General features: G+C 36.7%; 1 protein-coding gene across 2 annotated transcripts in view; it reads right to left on the bottom strand.

Moving 5' to 3' along the window:
- Positions 1-22074, bottom strand: part of VPS13B (vacuolar protein sorting 13 homolog B) — an 818081-nt gene that overhangs the window by 98835 nt on the left and 697172 nt on the right. For both annotated transcript variants that reach the window (XM_065895774.1, XM_065895773.1), the window contains exon 39: positions 7128-7324. In XM_065895774.1, the coding sequence (XP_065751846.1) occupies positions 7128-7324 (197 nt within the window). The remainder of the gene's footprint in view (positions 1-7127; positions 7325-22074) is intronic.

Here is a 22074-nt window from a genome sequence, read left to right as displayed (position 1 = left end):
TATCTGAAGAATTTCTCTGTCAACTGCAATTTTTGACACTCGAGATTTTCCAAGATTTACTGTTCTCTCTCTTGAGAGTAGCAAATTCTGTAACATGTTGAAAAAGGTTGCTAAGACGTCACAAATAAGTGCGTGTCAAAATTTTATTTATAACAAATTGATTGATTTTTCACTTTTCCTAAATTAAATGTACAAATCAATGGTTAAAACATATTTTTAGGTCTATACAGTAACTCCTAACATATATATTCAAGTGGTCAGCACTCTTTCCATCTTGAAATCCTGACTAAAATGTTACTAGATTAATCTATATTTAAAAAGTTAAGAGTTTTATTTACAAATTGGAGTTATATCAAAATTAAAATGTGTTAAACACAAAATTAATATGGTATATGCACATGAAATGCTTTATATTTTGAATCAGTAAATTTATAGTTTTTTGATATTCAACTTAATTTGATCATCACTATACACTATAAAAGTAGCATATGCATGTTTACCTTTTACATAAGGATTAAAAATATCTAACTATGATAGAGCTAAACAGTCATAAAGATGAGAACAATGACCCTGCTAGGGACACTTATAGCAACTACATTTATATCATTTCCTCAATTAAGTACAATGGACTTCGATCTGATCCAGATATCAAAAGGAAAAACATAATTCATGCGATGTGTAATAATCAGAAATGGAAAAGTAAAGATGGCGCCAAGGAGCAAAACCTTTCAAATAGTAATACCTAGGACTCAAGATTCAGTAGTTAGTTCAAATATCAATAAGTTCCTAATGGAAATTCAAATTTTTAGAATAGAGGAAATATTCTAAGGAGTAGCAAGTATGGCAGGAGTTTTACATATCCATACCTTCATTTTAGCCAAAGGGACTTATTAACTGTCCTGGGTGACCCATAGAAGGGTATCAATTCCTTTAAACAAGGAGTGTTTTAGTAAGTTTAGATCTTGATTGATCCACAGGCACTGCGGGGACCCAGGCATAACCCTTAAAGATTCACCCCTGGATGTCACCCCTATAGCTCTGCAGGTATCCAACAATGATCTGACTTGATTGTAAAGCCTTGGGCTTTTCTCTGTATCCCTCTGTGGTAATAAGAGTTTTATAATATAGCATAGAGATTAAGCAGAGAATGACTGAGATAAGAAAACCGAGATGAAAATGCTTGCACTGCTTCCACTTACACTGTAATCATGGGCAAATTATTTCATCTAGCTAAACGTGTTTTCTCATCTGTAAAGTAAGTACAGTAACTGGACTTACTTTTTGAGTATTAAAGGAGGTACTACATAGAAACTGCTTAGCATAATGTCTATCACTCCATAAGAGAAAAAAAATCTCATCCCTCTTTTCCTGGTTGGCAAACAGGGTACCGTACTGGTTACTTAGTTTAATGTCAGTTGCTGGTGATTACCTTTAGCTCCCAACAGGGATCTGACAATATCACACTGTCATTCATCCCAGTGTGGCACTGTTTCTCAACATTGGTTCACCTAAACTCTCCGCTGCCTACTGCAAAAACACTGTCCTGTCCATCCTGGGAGAGCACCGCATGGAGGAGAGAAGACGAGGGACGATGTGTGTGCCTGCTACACCATGTTCTCTCTACACCTTAGATCTGTCTTTTTTGGGGAATGTTTTAACTCTAACTGCAAATAAGAAATACATCTCTGTTGTAACCTAGTACAGCTATAAAATGGCGGGGGGGAGGTTACTGAAAATATTTTTTAAATTGTGGTAAAATACACATAACTTAAAATTCACTGTTTTAACCAGTTAAAAGTGTACAGTTCAGTGGCATTAAGTACATTCACATTGTTGTGCAACTAACATCATCGTCCATCTTCAGAATTTTTTCATCTTCCCAAACTGAAAGTCCATACCCATTAAACAATTTTCCTCTCCCTCATCTCCTGGCAATCACCATTCTACTTTTGTCTTTATAAATTTGACTAGTCTTGGTATCTCATATAAGTGGAATTATACAGTATTTGTCCTTTTCACATTGATAGTTTCCATTTTATTTAAAAAATTCCATCAACAGATGAATGGATAAAGAAGATGTAGTATATATACACAATGGGATATTACTCAGCCATAAAAATGAGTGAAATAATGCCATTTGCAGCAACATGGATGTAGCTAGAGATTATCATATTAAGTGAAGTAAGTCAGCCAGACAAGGACAAATCATATATCACTTATATGTGGAATCTAAAATAAAATGATATAAATGAACTTATTTACAAAACAGAAACAGACTCACAGAAATAGAAAACAAACTTACGGTAACCAAGAGGGATAGTGGGCGATGGGTTGGGGAAGGGATAAATTAAGAGTTTGGGATTAGTAGATACAAACTACTACATATAAAATAGATAAGCAGGGCTTCCCTGGTGGCGCAGTGGTTAAGAATCCGCCTGCCAATTTAGGGGACATGGGTTCGAGCCCTGGTCCGGGAAGATCTCACATGCCAGAGCAACTAAGCCCGTGCGCCGCAACTACTGAGCCTGTGCTCTAGAGCCTGCGAGCCACAACTACTGAGCCCGCGTGCTGCAACTACTGAAGCCCGTGCGCCTAGAGCCCGTGCTCTACAACAAGAGGAGCCACCGCGATGAGAAGCCCATTCACCGCAACGAAGAGTAGCCCCCACTTGCCACAACTAGAGAAAGCCCATGTGCAGCAACGAAGACCCAACACAGCCAAAAATAAATAAATAAATTTTAAAAAATTAAAATAGATAAGCAACAAGGACCTACTGTAAAGCACAGGGAACTACTGTCAATACCTTGTAACAAGGTGGCAAAGCAGTTCCAAACGTCAAGATTGTTGTCTGAATGGTTTATGAAAGTCAAAAGGTTAAAAAAAATGGTACCCAGCAAATTTAGGTACATCTAAAAGTACAGATCCAAGTAGCCAAATGGAGGCAAACAATATCTAGAGGCCACAGTGACCGTCTGGTAGGAGAAAGTTCAACCAGTGAGGAGAAAGGAAATGATCCAGGGACTTTACCATCACAACGCTCTTCCTCTGATTCCTGCACTGGCTATACACACAAGAATGAAGGTTTGGTAAATAAAAAGCATCTCTTCCTCACATACACAAAAAGCTGTGGACCACTGTCTCAAAGATCACTAAATATGAGTGGACAGCGACTTACAGGATCTTTAGGGAGAAGGAGAAAATCTTATTTTTTTTATTTTGCACTCTAAAAAACTCAACAGAGTTTCCATTTTCATCACATGAAGAAAGAGCCACACACTTCTTTTTCCAGGATGCCGTCCTTCTATGAACCAACGTTTTGTGGGTGGGGATAAAAAGTCCTTGTAAGCAATCTACTCTCACCTTTTAACATTGTGAGAAAGTGACCATGTAATATGGACAAAACCACCAAAGACTCGGCACAGGTAAACAGCTTAGCATTATCATCAAACAATTTGTCATAAAGTTAACTGGACATATATATCAAGATCTTCACAGCTATTACTGTGTAACACAATAATTGCCTGTAACTTGTGACTTTAGATAGTCACATACTTCTGGAGTTAGCCATTTGGGGTGAGGGTAAGAGGTGGAAACAAAGCAGAAAGTTGTACTGGTCCATCAGAAGACATCTGGTTGATACCAAACTCAGGGAACCTAGTAGAGTGGCCCAAAGCCTGAGAGTTGGGCCCACCAGCCATTTCTCATCTTTCCGCCTACGTCCCATCACTAGGTAAGAAACTGTAAATTCCAAATACAGCGTGTGCTTGCTGGCTATCTTGTTTGCTCTCTAAATCCACTTTCTACCCCTCCCCATCCTCTTCTCTGCCCCTGACTGTATCAACAAGCTGCTTTGTCCTTGGCTTGTCTTTTAGTTCGGCCAGTGGAAGGTGCCCAAGGGAGATCAGAAGGTGTGAAGAGAGTGGCGGAAGGACTCATATTCTCCTGGCTCCTTCTTAGCCACGTCTCTGCACATTGTTGGTCCCTCCACCAAAAACAGCTACAACCACCCACTCTGGGTTAGTTTTGGTAACGGCTCTATTACCTGGCTCTTTCAGGACTAAGAGTGGGATGGTTCCCCATGGTTTCTAGCCTCAGGGTACTGTCCTATCCCTTCACCTTGCCAACACTTTTGTAAATAGTCTTTACAGTAAACTCTCCTCAGTTAACCAGTCTGAGTGTGCTGTCTGTTTCTTGTCAGGACCTACTGGGAAAAGGGGTTTATTTAGGCTTCAGCAGTGGGCAGTGGGGGTGGGCAAATACATACATGCTGAGATTAAAAATAAATAGCTGAAATGGATACCCTGATCAGGGCTTAAAGGCTGTATCTCTTGCTTCAGTCCAGTGCACCACAAATAGAAAGAAAACTCTACTAAAGTTCAATACTATTGTGGAAACTAAGCTTAAGTTACTCTCCTTCCAATGCTACCTTGAAAAAAACAACAGCTACCCATCATTCATTTTCATATGATCAAGCAAACCATTAATTAAAGATAGTGGAAAATAATTATTACAGATACACGGGGGTTGAATTAAAGATAATATGCCTGTATGGGATAAACAGACCAAGGTTTAAGAGAGTGAATCTTTGGTCTCCAGTCCTTTGTACCGAAGGCTACCTGCCACCCCTCAGACTGGTTAGCTCCTACCCATTCCTTAAGGCCTCAGCGTAGAAATCAGTTTCTCAGGGCCAAACCGCTAGTTGGTGATGGAGCCAGGACTTAAACCCAGGTCTGCTAATTTGAAAATCCCTAATAAATAGTGCTTCTATTTGCATACACACAGTGATGCCATTACCACTAAATATCCTACACTGTTGCACTTTTGACAACTGTGGGCAGGATGCTTTATTTTTTAGATTAAGCTTCATGGGACTTATTCTTACGAACTTTCTTCCAGTAATGTACAACAGTCTGATGCATATCCTTCTCAAACCATAAATATTATTTAAGATACGATAATCTCTAATCATAAAAGTGTCAGGTTTTTATCCAGTTTTAGATTTCTCATGACAGAATATACTGGATCTAACTATGTGAAATGTCGACATATCATCAAAGCACTGATGCTTTCCTTCAAGAAATTGGATGAAATTTATTTACTGTTCTCTTTGAAAAATGTCTTAATAGAGTTTTATTATGTTGATTTTTAAACCAGCTCTTTAAATTTAATTTCACTAATATCAATTTCTACCTGAAAAATGCTTAATGTCGAACAATTTAAAGCAAGATCAATTGTGAAATATTAGGCAAGTTGAAAAATCCAAGGTGAGGACAAAAGATCTGTGATTACAATGTCGAAAGCTTGGTGAAAAACTGCCTAAATTTGACTGTCTGCATAAATTTCCATTCCCTAAAGGTTCCACATTTCTGTGATTTTCATGAATGTTTCAGATTCAGAGGAATTAACCTTGTCCAAAATGCTTCTTTCAATGATGAAAATGCATTCTTTGATAACTAGAATCAAGAAATGATTTCTAACTTGATATTAATAATGAAACTCCGATTTAAAAAAAATTCATTACCCATGGCTCTGTTTTCTGAGATTTCCTGGTTTCTGACTAGGTAACCTATGCTTAGAATAGGCAATCTTTCTATCCATCTGCTAACTCCTCCCAGGATGGGTGTTCTTTTCACTGCTGCATTTCATATAGGTAAAATCAAGACCCCACTCCTCTAATATATTTTCACCAGTCGTACATTACTAGGTAATATACTGGGAAGGCAATTATTTTTAAAGAGCCCAAATGACCTAGAAATAGAAATCATAAAGTAAAAAACATATTATTATTAAGCATACAAAGTAATCAACGAAAAAGACTGTGATGCTACGGACTAATGTGAACAGAGGTTATCTCGGTGTGATATGATGATGGGTGGTATTATTTTATTTATTTCCCAGACGTTCTTCAATGAACATATATTACTATTAATTACAAAAAGAGAAAGCATTCACAACTATCTATAATATAAAACAGGAATTAGAATACAAAATGGTGTGCTATGATTATAACCCTGTAAAGGCACACAATGATGGGCAAAAATAAAGGTAACAAAAAAGAGAAAACAGTTCAGTCACAGGGTGTTGGAACGGTGGATGTTTTTTTCTTTTTGTTAGTGTCAAAATGTTGTTTGGGGGAAAAAAAGGGGGGTGGATTATATACAAAGAATAAGATAATGCTAGAGCAAACTCGTCAGGAGAATTAGAAGGTAGGACATTGAAAGTGATGGGCAGCAAGATAGGCACAGGCCCATAGTACACATATCATATGACCCAAAAAACTGTTCCATTGATGGTGATTTAGTTTCTTTTTCTTGTCATTTAGGGGAGCATGAACAGAAAGACATAATAAGGATATGTAAACTAGAAGGAGCACTTGAAGAATAAATTGCTGGAGTCATTTTTTCTCTACTCTAAGTTAGTGGATGTATTAAGCAGGCAAATACTGGAAATAGGGACAATCTGGCCCTGTTTTGTCACTCACCAGATATCCTGTAGGAGGTGTGGAACAGGAAGTTCTGGGGACACGATTCAGAATACCTGAAGTCTACAGCTCTAGAGATACATTATAGTCAAATAGACTCAAGAGCTGAATAAAACTTTGGCTATCTGAAATCTTGAGTATAAATTATTTTGGTTAGTCAAGTTTTCCTAATGTCTGGAGGTCTTTTAAAGTTTTTTAAAAAAACCCTTAAGAAGGAAGTAGTTCCAAAAGGAAGGAGACAATTCAATTTACTTAACGTTTCTTTTAATGCCCCAGGGTTAACATTTACACATATTGATGACTGTGTCATTAAGAGTCTATTGAAGTGTGTATGGCTCTTTTCCTCTATACTTTTTAGCTCAGGATAACTGGATTTTTGTTTTTTTTGAAGTTTGTTTTTTGCTCTTTATTCCTTTTATATTTAAGGAACAGGTTCTTAGAGCTCACAGTAACAGGAATTTTTAGTACACAGACTTTGAAACATCAGCTTCTATCTCGCTTCCTGGTTCTCATCTGTAGTTCAGACAGATGCAGCTGTTAGAGAGCTGCGATATAGCTAAGTGAGGGGACACTAGATAAGATGACTTGATGATTGTTTCCTAGTATAATGCCACTATTTCATTTTTCACTTTGTTCACTGAGTTACCTTTGGTCATCAGCTCCATTTTGGCTGCTGTTCAAAACAATTCTCCAAAGATCCGAGGATACCAGTTTCTTCTGGTCATTCACAAGATTGATATCTGGCAACTGCAGTTCACAAACTTTGCTTTCAGACAGACTAAATTCTCGAAATGCAACAAAAACCTTCTGGAGTTCATCCCAGTATTCCAAACTACAAGGAATCTATATTAAAAGAAAGAAGATTTTAGAAGACGCAAACAGAAATGATGTTTCTGTATCTGTTGACATGCAACTTGAATCTTCATAAAAGTTATAACATTAATGAGACTTTTAAAAGGGGATACAGTTGTAAAGGACAGTAGTTTAGGATTTCTTTTCATAGTTATATTCATCCTGTTTATCTACTTTATTTCAAAAGACTCATTCAAGAATAATATGTGGAAACAGTCAAGAAAGTTTTTAAATAAAGGAGAAAGAGTGGAGAACAAATTCTACCAGATGCTAAGTCTATTATAAAGCTACACTAATTAAAATTAAAAGATAAGGTTGGAGTAGTAACATACAAATAGATTAGAAGAAGAAAAAAATAATAATATGTAAGTACAGATCAATTTTAGTATGTGATGAAGGTACCATTTCAAACAAGTATGGGAAGGACGGGAAATGAGGTTGCAAGAACTGGTTAGCCATTTGGTAAAACCAAAGTGGGTCCCTACATCATTCCTATATGTAAGTCAATTCCAAAAGGATCAAAATATTAAAGGCTAAACACTGAGAACATAAGAGAAAAAATCAGTTAACATTTTTATCATAATAGGGTAGCCTTTTCTGTGTATGGCGTGAAACCCGCGGATGGTAAAAGAAACAACAAACAAGCAAACCTCACAACTGATAACATCAGAATTAATAAAAAGCAAGGTTAGGATAAAACAGGTAATAGTCAATGACAGATCTACAAACACTTGTTGTGAGAGCAGAGAGCTCCTACAAATCAATGAGAAAATGATTAAGTAAGCATATAGAAAAACAAGCAAAGGCAGTTGTTGCAAGAGGCCCTGAACGTCCCTGCATGTTCTTGCTAGGTATGTAAAGGATGCAAGGCCCTGAAAGCTGTTAACAGGGACCATTTCCCAGGTTCTGTTTGCAGAAAGTATCTCTGAGTGATGAGGTAAAGTTTCTTTCCAGGACAAAGAGCAGACTTGCTCTAAAAGAGGTTGATTTGACAAGCTCCATGTTCCATGCTGTGCCATTTATCTACTGCGTGCAGAGCATCCCCCTGGGGGCCCTTCTGTATCGCCCTTGTGGGAACTTGGGGGCAAGAGAAACCAATGCAAACATGATGCACACACTGTTTGCTGTGCCACGAGCAATAATATTCTTCGTTTCTGACCCAAAAGTCTAATATATTCTGTCAGTATCCATAAAACATTAGCTTGCATAAGGTAAAATCCCAGATTCTGACGGCAATTAATTTACAGAAGAAAAGATATAACCAGCCAGTAAACATGCAAAGATACTCAACTTCACTAATACTTACATAAGTTCAAATTAAAGCAATAATGTAGTATTTTTATTTATTAATCTGGAAGTTTGAAAAGACTGACATTTCCAATTTCTGTAGAGGTGTGGGAAAAGCATTTCTACCCATTATTTTTGAAGAATAATTTGGCAATATCTATTAAATGCTTGGAAGGATACATCTAAGAATTTGTTTTACAGATATTCCAATACAAGTGTGTGTGTGTGTACGTATGTGTGTTTACTTCAGTACTGTATTAGTAAGAAATTGGAAAAATACAAATATCCATCAATATGGAATTAAATATAACATGCAGATCTATAGAATGGAATCTGTACAACCGTTAAAATGAATAAGGAATACCTATATATACTAACACAAAAGACACTCAAGATATATTATTAACTTAAAAAAAATTAAGCTTCAAAATAGAACATGTGGGTTCATCCCATTTGTCTTAAAAAAAAAAAAAAAGGACTGGGCTCAGATGTGTCTCCTCTTTTGGAAGCATTTCCTAATTATGACCATTCTCAGAACTGGTCACTGCCTCTCTTGTGTCACTTCCATATCTAACTTATTACTCCTCTATCATAGAAGTTACTACATTTCGCCATTCCTTATTTACATGGTTGTCTCCTTTAGTTGACTCTGTGATCCTTAAGGCAAAAATGGCATATTATTTTTAAAAATATTAGCATCAAACAGTTTTGGGAACATAACAGGATATTAATAAAAGCTTCCTGAATGAATACATTTCTCCTTAACCTTCCTTTCCTAAATAAGTGATTCTAAATCTTTGAATGGGAATAAATTTTACCTCCATCTATAACAGTTTCTTTTCCTTAAATGGGGACTTGAGCATCCATGTATGGCAACGTGCTAAATGGAAGAAAGGGGCACAAAATGGATATGCATAAGAGGCTAACAGGGTGATGAAACAGAGCATATGTTTTGGTTAGTGATAAGGACAAGTGACATATCCATAAATTCTACTTTTAGCCACCATTTCTTGAAATTCTCCCTCTTCTGCTTTCCATGACATACATTTTTCTAACTTTCCCCTCTCTGGGTCTTTGTTCCTATACTGTCTCTCAGCCTCAAATACCCGTAGAATCCCTGGTTTCTCACTGTCTAATGTTTAAATCTTTCCCATCTATCAAGGTCCAAATGAAATACCACCTTTCTTTGAGCCTTTTCACCTCCCAGATGGAGAAATGCTTTCCCTTTTCTGAACTCCAATAGTTTTTAAAAATGGGAATCTGTTTCATAGCTCTTATCACTATACACCTCATGTTACAGTTATTTCTATACATGACATTTTCGCTGGTAGACACATTCCTTGAGGGAATGATTTCCATTTGGCTAAGCTTTGGATTTTCACAGAGCCTGGCAAACTGTATACACTGAATGTTCAAAAAAAGTTGCTGAATGAATGAATGAATAATTCATGAATGAACAAATACACATATCCTGGGTGAGTCAGTCCATCTATGGCACATTAAAAATTCTCCACAAAGAAGTATAGAAGATTAAAGCATAAACTTTGGAGTTATACCTAATGGGATTCAATTTCTAGTTCCATTAGCTATGAGTTCTTGGGTAAATTAATTTTTCTAACATCAGTACTCATATCCCTAAAAAGGGGATAATAACAGAACTATCTCATGAATTGTTGTGAGGATTAAAAGAGACAAAGCCTTCCATTTAATACCACATAATAAAAGCTTAAGAAATGTTAGTTGCTAATTATTTATCCTTCTCATGCTCAAAGAACACTTCTGAAGCTTGGGTATTGTTAAAAGAATCAGGTAGGTTGTGAATAAGAGTCCTGCTTGTTAGATGTCTTAACAATGGGTTGGACCTGTGGGAAGAAAATAATAAACCTTGAGCCTGGATGTTCAGGAACCTTGTAATCAGAGTTCAATATGGTTTTCTGCTGCATATCTATTAAAATATTTCCCTGTATGTTGTCTATTACTTGAGAGATAAAGGAATATCTTCTTGCCTAACTCCTTTCTAGACTGCCAGTAAGTCAGTCCTTTAGCTTAAGAAAGTCATAAGTAGAAATGGATAAGATATGGGAAGTGGGGTGAGACACATAAGAATCTCATGGGAGAGGGCAAATGAGTTTAGAAAAGCGTATTTAAAATACCTATCTTTTTTTAAAATTAGTAACAAATTAACAGAATGTAAAGTTCAAAAATCATCTTCTTGGTAGAGAGGTTACACAGCAAATAGGGTGAAAAAAAGACTTGTTTCTGGTATTGTCTCCAGAAGTTTTCCATTAAAATTAATGTACAATAGGGACTTCCCTAGTGGCTCAGTGGTTAAGAATCCGCCTGCCAATGCAGGGGACAAGGGTTCGAGCCTTGGTCTGGGAAGATCCCACATGCCGCGGAACTAAGCCCGTGCACCACAACTACTGAGCCCGTGCGCCACAACTACTGAAGCCCGCACGCCTAGAGCCTGTGTTCCACAACAAGAGAAGCCACCGCAATGAAAAGCCCGTGCACCACAACGAAGAGTAGCCCCTGCTTCCTGCAACTAGAGAAAACCCATGCACAGCAATGAAGACCCAACGCAGGCAAAAATAAATAATTAGTTAAAAGAAAATTCATGTATAATAGCTTATGAAAATTGGCCGTCACGCTGGAAAGCAGAGTGAGGCCTTAAGAAAAAAGTACTAGCAAGTTTTGATGTACAGGAGACAGTTGGAATAAATCCATAATAAAAGGCAATGCAAGCTGGGAACCATTGTGGGAAGCCATTAGGTAGTTTAAGGGCAATGAAAGTAAACTGTACCAACACTGGGGCTTAGGCAAAGAGAAACTGTGAAAGTTCAAAAAGAGAGATTTGGAAGAAAGCCAAAGAAAAATTTTATTTAGTTCACAACTTTGTGGGAGGCTGGTTCTGAGGTTACATACTTCAATTGGAACATTCCAGGCTCCTTTCAAAATTTAGAAAACAATAGAGAACTACTATAGAAATACATCATAAAATATGTGTTACGTGTTTGTCAGGATTTTCCTTTATATGCCCTATTTCCCTTGGTTAATAAAGGGGTATTAATAAATGAAACTTCTGTTTAAAAAGTTTAAGATTGTATGTCTATAAGTGCATTTGCAAAAGTCACATATTAATCCTTTCCCCCATGTTAAGAACATTTTTGTCCTCAAAACCTCAAAAGAAAAGCTGATAACAACACTCAGTACAATTAGTATTTTAAAGGTAATTTTAGTCAACTGTCCACTGAAATACATATTGAGCCACAGGTTTATAAATCATATAATCTTTATTTTTAAAATTTCTCCAACATAAAAAAAAATCTCTTGTTGGTATTACATTCACTTGGGATAAAATCCTGGCCCTGACCCTTAATCACTGCTCTATGACCTTGAGCACCTTATTTAATGACTCTGGGCCTCAGTTCCCTCATTTGTGAAATGTAGATAATAAAAACTAAATTATTTTAGTCCATGATAAGGATTTTGGACTTTATCTTAATGTCAATGAGATATCTTTGAAGGGTTTTAAGCAAAGAAGCAATGCTTAAAGTCAAATTTATGTTTTTAAAAGTTTCTGGATACTGTGTAGAGAATGTATTAAAAGAGAATGGGGCAAGCACGGATGTGAACAGACAATTAGGAGGCTAGGACAGTGATCTGTGCTAGAAATGTAGATGGCTTATAGTATGGTTGGTGGCAATGGAGTGGTATGTGGGAGATTCTCGAGGAATAAAAATCTGTTGACTGATTAGATATAGGAGAGGGAGGTGTTAAGGATGACCCCCAGGTGTCTGGCCCAAGCAACTGTATGGGTGCTGATGTCATTTACTTGGATGGGTAAGATTGATTTGTCCCATTGGGGAGTAGGTTTGTGGTGTCAGGTGGAAGAGGGGAGATCATAAGTTCATTTTTAGACAAGCTGAGTTGGAGGCATCAGTGAGCCATCCAAGTGGAAATCTTGAGTATGGAGTTGGCTATTCTAGAGAGTTGGAGAGGGAGTTAACTGTGTTGATACATACCTGTAGACTCAACCACTTAGCCTTTCGTCAGGAGAGTGTAACGGAAAGAGAGAGAACAATGAAGTTTAGGGTACTTATTTGCAAGAAGGTGTTTTAAATGGCGAATTAAGAAGGTAAAATGGTTGAAAGGGGATGTGAAAACAGAGTAAGCTGATGGATAGGGAGAAAGCAGAGAACTACGGATTTCTCTACGGTTTAATGAATGAGTGTACTGGGGCTTGCCGAATGAGCGGGCTGGAGAGATGGACAGACTGTGGCTAAGAGCAGGATGCTGGAATGACCGATTTAGGAGGTGGAGCAGCTTGGGATGCTGACAGGCTCCAGGGCTCGCGTGTGGCAGTGGGCACTTAGACGGAGTGGCGCAGGAGATCACTAGAGTGAGGAGCTGGGGTCTTGGCTGGGGCTCTCTCACATGGATGTCGATGGCAGTGAGAGAAAAGGCTGGAAGCCACCGGCTGAAGACTTCTGAGAATGAGGGCAGACGACCAAATACATAGCAGATGGCAACAATGAAGAGGGGTGAGGGTGATATAATTGGATGGAAGGAGTATCAAAAAAGCAGGAAGCCTTTACAGGAGGGGAGAAGAGTACAGGCAAGTGGCATAGGTGAGCAGCAGAGCACCTTATCTCCTGACCCTGAGGTAAAAACGATGTGGGAGAATAAACTGCTTCCACCACAGGGCGGGTTACAGTGGTGTACAGAGTCCCAGGGGACAGCAGAATTTCATTTAAGGTGAAGAGGTAGAGGAAATTCTTGAAGAAGAGGCTGAGGTTTAGGGAAGTTCACTAGTCACAGAACAGGTGTTCCAGAGGGCTCAGTGGAAAGGTTTGGGAGGTAGAGGAGAAAGGAGTTTTGGTAAGGGAAGGAAAAAGGGATACAAATCAGTATCTAGGCAAGAGGGGCTAAATCTTACAGTTTGGGTAGTGACTAGAAAAGAGGGAAGCGAGGCGTGTGTTGGAATTAAGACCTCATTTAGGAGGGTAGGGACAATGGCTGTGGTTCTAAAAGTAGCCTACTGCTCCTTCCTGAGGCCTGGCTGCATTCCGTGTGTTCTCTGACAAGCATTCTTAACGAACTCCAGCTATTTCTCCAATAAACTCATAGCACAGAGTCAGGTACATGGTATATGCTCAATAAATAGTTTTAAAATTTATGAATGAAGATAGATGCTGAAAAAATAATCTTTTTTACAGCCTTCTATTCTAAAAAGGTTTTGTTCTATATACTGAGCTCTCCTTTCAAATTACTTTGCAATCACACCCACTTTTAACAAACTTTTCATTAGCTCACTCATCTTCCTTTGCCTTTCAGTCAGAGGTAGACACTGCCCAGCTAATCTCTGGTCTAGCAGTAACGGAATTAAACTCAAAATCTAACGCAGCCACATTGTGATTCATATGGCGGCAATTAATTCTTCTCAGGAATAAATCTGGGCTCTATTTTGTGTGATCTATTTAAAATAACTTTATTTTGTGCTTTTAGGTTTGAAGGAGATGATGTGAATGATTTTTAGTTACATATCTATAACTGAGGATTTATTATTAATGCTTGCACTGAATAACTTGAAGGAAAGATGACTATTCCAAGAAAGTTTGGTTGCCAAAAATAGTTTAGAAAGCCTAAATATCTAGTACTGAGTCATGGGAAGTGGGAACAAGTAAATTGGTTTCACTGGAAAACATTCCACATGTAACACATGGTACATTTCAAATGACTGTCAAGATTATATATATTTTTATTACATTTTGTTTTCCTATCCATTATTTGACAGGACCTAAAAAATTAGCCAGCCATATATAATAAACTGTACTCTAAGCATATGTGGTCTCTGCATATGAATATATTTTAGGTTGTATATCTGCCAGTTGGTAAAAGCACATGTATTTTTGCATTTAAAATATGATTCCAAGATTTGTTTCCATTTGATGGCTAATTTGGGAAGATTTGCATGTGTGTTGGCCATTTAAAAATATTTTTGGTACAAAGAATATTTTGGCACTTAATTTGTTTTTATTATTTAATAGTACTGCCAAGACTATTAGCAGGGTTGCAACTGCCCATCTGCTCATAGATAAACAGGTCTGAATTCTTTGTCCAGGGACTGCTAAAGCTGGGCCACTGCCCCTTTGCCCACTCAGTGCCACCAAGCAACCTAAGAAAAGGATACAGAGGAAGTATGTTCCCTGTATTCACGTACATAATAAAGAGGTGGTAGTATTTAGCAAGTGATACATTCTATCAATCTGATTCAACTGTCCTTTCCTTTATATTATGAAGAAATAGAGAGCCTAGCTGACTGTGTAGGGCTGTTTAGTGAGCACAGAGCTGGAAATTCCATTCAGTAGTAAGTTATTAAGGCTAGGTTACATCAGAGGATACCATCTTTATCACTCCTCCCACTACATTTCCAGATTTCTCAGGGCACCAATTAACAGGTCAGTACAGTAGGGGTAAAACAGTTCGCTTTTCCATCATTATCCGTGATTTTGGTAGTAGCAGTAATAAAAATACTGATGGAAGCTGTGGTAGAAGAACAGCCTTTTACAATTTACAGACTTTTTTTGTATATTATCTTAGTGAGGAATACATTATTCCCATTTTACAGATAAGTGAACTGTGGCTTAAAGAAGTTAGGTAATATGTTCAAGGTTACACATTTAGTAAGTGGCAGACCTTTTGGCTATAAATCCTTCGCTCCTTAAACTAATTACCTTTCGATTAAAGAAGAAAAATAGACTCCATAATGTAGCATTTACAATTTCCAGTTTCAGTTTCTTTAAAGTGGATTCATAGAAAGAAATCTGAATGCAGAATATATTTTGACCCTTACCATTAATCCCAGTCATTTATAGTTACTTAATTTGGCAATTATTTTCTCTCTAGCTGCTTTTTCTTTCTTTCAGCACTTTGAATATGTTATCTCTCTGCCTCTGGTCTCCATGGTTGCTGATGAGAAATCAGCTGTTAATCTTACTGAGTATCCCCTTACATATGATGAGCCACTTCTCTCTAGTTGCAGTCAGTGTGGTTTTTTTTTTTTTTTTTGGATAGGTTGATTGTTTGGTATGGAAATCTTTGAGTTTCTTCTACATGGAGTTCATTGAACTTCCTGGATGTGCAGACTAATGTTTTAAATTAAATTTTGGAAATGTTCAGCCATTAGCTTTTCAAATAGTCTTTATTCTCCTTTCTCTCCTTTCCTTCTAGGCCTCCCCTCATGCACATATTGGTACACTTGATGGTATTCCACAGTCTCTAATGCTCTGGTCACTTGTCTTCATTCTTTTATCTTTCTGTTTTCAACACTCAATAATCTCAGTTGACCTATCTTTAAATTCACTGCTTCTTTCTTCTGCCTGCTCAAATCTGCTATTGAGCCCCTCTAGTAAATTTTTCATTTCACTTTTTATACTTTTCAACTCTGGGATGTCTTTTTCTTTACAATTTCTATCTTTTTATTGATACTCTCTATTTGGTGAGACATCATTCTCATATTTCCCTTTAGTCCTTTAGACAAGGCTTTCTTTAGGTTTTTTTGAACATTTTCAAAATAGACAGTTCAAGTCTGTCTAGTGAGGTCAACATCTGGGCATCTTAGGGACAGTTACTACTGATTACTTTTTTCCTCTGTATATGGGTCAGACTTTGTTTCTTTGCAGAGCACATACTTTTTTGTTGGAAAGTGGACATTATAAATGATATACAATTTTATTATATTAATAAATATTAACTATATTACTATTATTATATTATTAATAAATAATGGCAACTGTGGAAATCAGACTCCCTTCCCCAGGGCTTCTTGTCATTGATATTTGTTCTCCTTTTTTTGTTGTTGTTGTTACTAACATTTATGAATTAATTCTAAAAAGTCTGTTTTCTTTATATGTGGCCACTGAAGTCTCTACTTGGTGAGCTTAGTGGTCAGCTAATAATTAGACAGAGATTTCCTTAAAGGCCTGGAAACAAGTATACCCAGTCTCTGCTGAGGGGCTCTATGTGCCTGTTAAGGCATGCCCTCAACTCTCCCCTGGCCTTCCCTTCCTGCTGTGCAGAGCCTTAAGGTCAGCCTGAGGTGAGAGCACAGGGCATTCTTAGGTCATTCTTAGCATGTGCAGAGCTTGGGGTAAGTGCACAGATTTATGCATGTACATATTCTCCTAGTTTCCCAGGAATCTGTTGGAACTTCTCAAAGTCTGTGTGGACATCTCATTCCCCAGCTCTTCCTTTTGAGCCTTTTGTTTAGCTTTACAGTTTTCTGTTATCGACTGCCTCAAGTATCGATTTCTTCGAATTCTTTCTGACCTACACCCTTGGGTGGGAAAAGGGTTTTTCACACTGGAACATTCCTAGTTGATAACTTTTGAAAGCGTTAATTGTTGTAAAACCCTTATTTTGTTAACAGAAAGTTATTTTATCTCATTAAGCAAGTAAAAGGATACACTACATTTATCACAATGTCAAAGTGGTGATAAGACCAGATATATTCCCCAGTGGGGAATGCACTAGAAAAATTAGAGGTAGATAAAGAGTTTTTAATTGATGACTAGAGAGTAGGTAAGTGGATAGTTAAAATATAGAATGTGAGGTCTGAGCATAAAATAGTGGATTGATTGGTGACTGAAAGAGACAATGTATATATACATTGTATCATTACATAAACTAGGATAATTATTATATATTATTTACAATTTATTATATATTTATTATATATTATTATAGAACTTAGAATAAATGGACATCTATGTATTACTATAGAAATTAAGATACGTAAAGAGCAATATAAACATTAAAACCTAACAAGGTAAAAAACCAGCTTTGCCTCTGCAAATACAGATGTGGTTTCTATTTATGATTATTACTGGACCTAAGTGACTGTCCTTTTAAACATGAAGAACATTTTTACAATCAATTATTTATAAGAACAAACAAAAAAATTATTTATAAGAGGAGAAACATATTCATCACACAAAACAAAAGCAACTGAGTAGAGATACTTTTCAATAATTAATTAAAAATAAAATGTATTCTAATAGCAGCATGTCAGTTTTTTATGCTTCTATTTCAAAGTATAAACCTACCATTTAATAATGGCGTAAAATACAAATATGTATATAATCTCAAATTTTTTAGCTTATAATACCAGTTTTTACATGTATCTGCCTTTTAGTTGATTTTGAAGAAGGAAAAGAAAAGCTTCTATACATCTTCAACTAATAGCAGTCATACAAAAAAAAAAGAAAACTTAAAATATTGGAACCAGTTGAGAAACCACAAGTATTCAAAATGCAGGAAATCATGATTTTATAACATTTTAATGTGATCTACTCTTGGGAAACAAAGTTAACCAAACCCTATTTCTGTACAGGAAATATTCCAGCGTACAGTTGTAATACATTGTGGTGAAGGGGTACAGCTGCAGATTTTTCACCTGTAATGCCCCACTGGTATTGTGGCTTACTGCATTGCATCAAGACTGCCTTCCTGTCCGGAAAACCTTCTAAGTACAAACAAGACTCTAAGTCCAGGTTTTATTTTCCCTTGGTATCAGAATATGGTAATTTAAGAGTCCTGAGAAATGCTTTTTTAGCCTTTAAAAGGAAATGTGTAACATTCTTTTATTAGGATCTATGTTTGGGTTGGTTTTTCAAAAAACTTAACATATGACCCAGTTATCTTATCAATTTATCAAGCTACCAAGTTTCAAGCAAATGCAGGTGTGTAATATGACATCTTTCAAGATAATATTTTCCATAAAGACAAATAATAAAAATATATTAAGAACTTCTGAGTCAAAGCTAACTTAGAGCAAGGGCAACTTTACTATTTTATGGTTTCTTTTTATGAGGCCACAAACCCTAAACTCACTACTGTGTTCTAGTGTCAGCTGTAACTGTTCAGGTATTTTACTCATCTGTATGGAATAGTCAAATGTACATAGTATGCTGTAAGGAACACTAATTGGGAATCAGGGGAACTTAATTCTAATCTAAATTTAGTTGCAAACTAGTTTTGTCACCTTGACTTGAAGTCACATAACCAATATGAGCCTCAATACTCTTATCCATAAAAAATTCAGCAGACGGAATAAGACTACTCTAGCTCTTAAAACTCTAAAGTGATATATAAATATAGGACTTGCTTTTTCGCTTTATATTTTAGGAAGAAAGTTTATATTTTAAAGTGCATACTATGTGCTAAGATTTTCATTGTTTTATTCAATCTCAATGGTATTTCTTTAAGTTAGTAAGAGCATATCCATTATACAGATGAGGAAAATAAAGAAGGGTTAAACAACTTGCTAAGGATCTCAGTGGTAAGTTGCAGACCTGGGACTGTAGGATTCTAGAACCCAGGGAGCTCATTCACTTTATTATAATGACTTGCATATTTTAGTTACCTGATTGTGGCAGAGGTTCAAAAGCATGCAGCCTGACAAATAAGCAATGCTCATAAACCAAATACTTGTCTTGTGATAATCTGCTATAAGATTGTTTTTAAAACTAAAAAAGTTAAGAATACAGTAATCACTGATAATTGCTCTTAACAACCCTTTGTAATAAGAAAAAACTATAGTACAGACAGGGTAACCCTTAATAATTGGGAAGAAGTCAACTGGGATTACAGAATAACTTTTAAAAATCTGAAAACACTTTAGAACAAAAAAGCAAGCTTGGAATATTTTATGAAGGCTTGTCATAAAGTTAAATGTTTAGATTGAGCAGTCAACAAATTTTGTCTGTAAAGGCTAGATGATGGCAAACACCGGAGGCTTCGCGTGCTATATGCTCTCTGCTGCAACTACTTGACTTTGCCTATTGCAGCATGTAAGTAATATCTAAATGAGTATGTCTGTGTGCCAATAAAATTTTATTTACAAAAACAGGTGGTGGGCTGGGTTTGGCTTGCAGGCTGTGATTTGCTGATTCCTTGATTAGATGAAAAGTATTGCCCTCACAGAGGCCCTTTGGAGTATATGTCTCTTGGGAGATACTTTTCCACAGGTCTATCACATTTCCACATATCTTAGAAAAAGGCATTGTCTTTGCTCCAGATTACCTTTTCAAGTTCACTTCTATAGCAAACAGCTATGGAAGACAGAGACAGTGTCTCTCTGTCTCTGAAAAGGGCAGGCATGTTTCCTCCCCATTTCAAAAATTTCAGGTTCCCTGAGTTTGGGGTTCCTGTCTTTTAATGTAACTCACCGTGTGTTTAAGCATCACCTGGCTCTCTTCATGTCACCCTAAGGGAACTGAGGCTTGGGGAACTGGCACATATGCAGACACACTGTTGTAGGTAATAAAATATCCTTCACCGCTGATCCAGCGCTCCCATATTTTCTTCAGCATCCATGAGACTCTGGCAGGCTAAGTTGTTAACTTGCGAATGGGGTAAAGCTCAAACCCTTCACAATTTTTGACAATATCTATACTCTATTTAGTATATAGTTTTATATGTACCACATATATCACACACATGTATAAATGTATGTGTAAAAGTGAGATTAATTAGCCTATCAAGTATTTTTAATTTATTTACCAAATATTTATTGTTTCTATGTCAAGGGCAAGCTAGGGATACAATGGTCAGCAAGGGAGACAGACACGGTTCGTGACTTCATGGAACTTACTAACAAGTAATACATAAATAGTTAAGTACCTGATATTGCCAGAAATGATTTAAAGTGTGTTTAAGAAAAATGTGTTTTCACACAATTACTCCATACTTTTCTGGTAAATTTGAACCTGTCTTTACAGTCCAAATTAATGTGGTTTAACTATTTATCAGTGGGAGAGCTTATCTTTCCACACTGTCTTTTCACCAGATCTTATACAGAACTGCTAATAAGTAGGCAATAGTGACTCGTGATTTTAACTCTGATGGAGGTACTATGGGAAGAAGAGTTATTTGTAGGCAGATAACAGGAAGGAAAAAGAAGAAAAAGTATGAAAAATTAAAAAAACTAAGCCTGCATAATCAACCCCTGAGTAAAGGGCAGGCTGTACAGTATAGTTTTCAAAATAGTAACCTTGGTTGACTTCTGGTATTCTGGATTAAGTGTGCTAGGGGAATAAATCTCAATGTGGTAAAAATGAAACCGTGCAAATTCCATTATCATTCCTAAGGAATTATGCCCCAATTCTGGCCCTTTCCTGTCTCTCCAAACTAACCTCCTACTTTTACACTACATATGCTTTTAGCTGCCATCAGTTTGTCTCCATCTGTGCTTCTTGAAATCTCATCCATCTTTCAAACCTATTCTCTTCATCTCCTTCTAGAAAAACAAACAAACCAAAAAGCCTTCTCTAATAATCAAAATTAGAAGTGATTTCTCTTCTGAACTCCCCAAACACATATAGCTTAAACTCTTCTTACTGGCACTTAGTAATACAATCTTATCTCATAGTTATCTGTGTATATCTGTGCGTATGGAACTCCAGCTTGTGTACCTTTGTAACTCTCTGACTCTCCTGTGCTGAATGAGCTATAATCCTAGCTGCTATTCTCTTTGTTTAATCCTTTTACCAGAAATATTACAAGGGTATCCTTGTCTTCAGCCTGTTCATTCAGGAGGCTTCACAGATCCACCAAACTGATCATGACAACAGTATGTAAAGCCCAGACGAAGATGAATATGCAGGCAGGGCCTCTTACTTTGGCAATTACCTTTAGGAGACAGTCTCAATGCATTAAGCTAAACTTATTCTATTTCATTTTAAGCTTTCACTCAGTCACAGTCAACACCCACTAAGTACTATGTTAGGCACTGGAGAGCAAAGATAAACATCTTATAAACCCTGCCCTCAAGAAGCCCAAAGTGAAGGAAGGAATCAGTAATATAAATAGGCCCAGGGTGTCCTAAAGAAGGGCAACTTCCCCAGCTTGGGTGGAGATGGAGGATATCAGGGAAGGCCCCCTGGAGGTCAAGAAATGAACAACATATAAAAGGTCAAGAAATAAACACTATATAAATATAAAAATAACATAAATTCACACATGTACAAGATGTGTTTCATCTTTTCAGGATTCAACTCAAAGTCTTCCCTACCTTGGAAATATTATGACTGAATACAAAACACATATCATTAAACAAAATGTGAACTGTTATATTTCAAATATACGTAAAATCCAATTGACAAGAAATGACAGGTAATTGGCACAAATTACCTGCCAGTTTTTAAAAAAATGGATAAAATTTGACTATAAACTTGAAAATCAGCAAGCATTAATTTTTTATCATCTGTTACATAATTAAATTTTGTTCACAACACACAAAACTACTTGGAATTTCAAATATATGTTCAAATCTGATAAAGCAAACATGAGTAAACTGTATAGTTTCCTAGGACAATCATACTCGCAAATGGCCACCTCAACACTGCAGTCCCAAAGTGAAATGCAAAAGAAAAGCAGTCAGGCTCACTGAT

Source organism: Phocoena phocoena, chromosome 17 (assembly GCF_963924675.1).
Source record: "Phocoena phocoena chromosome 17, mPhoPho1.1, whole genome shotgun sequence".
Classification (NCBI taxonomy): Eukaryota; Metazoa; Chordata; class Mammalia; order Artiodactyla; family Phocoenidae; genus Phocoena; species Phocoena phocoena.
This window is presented reverse-complemented; position numbering and strand designations above follow the sequence as displayed.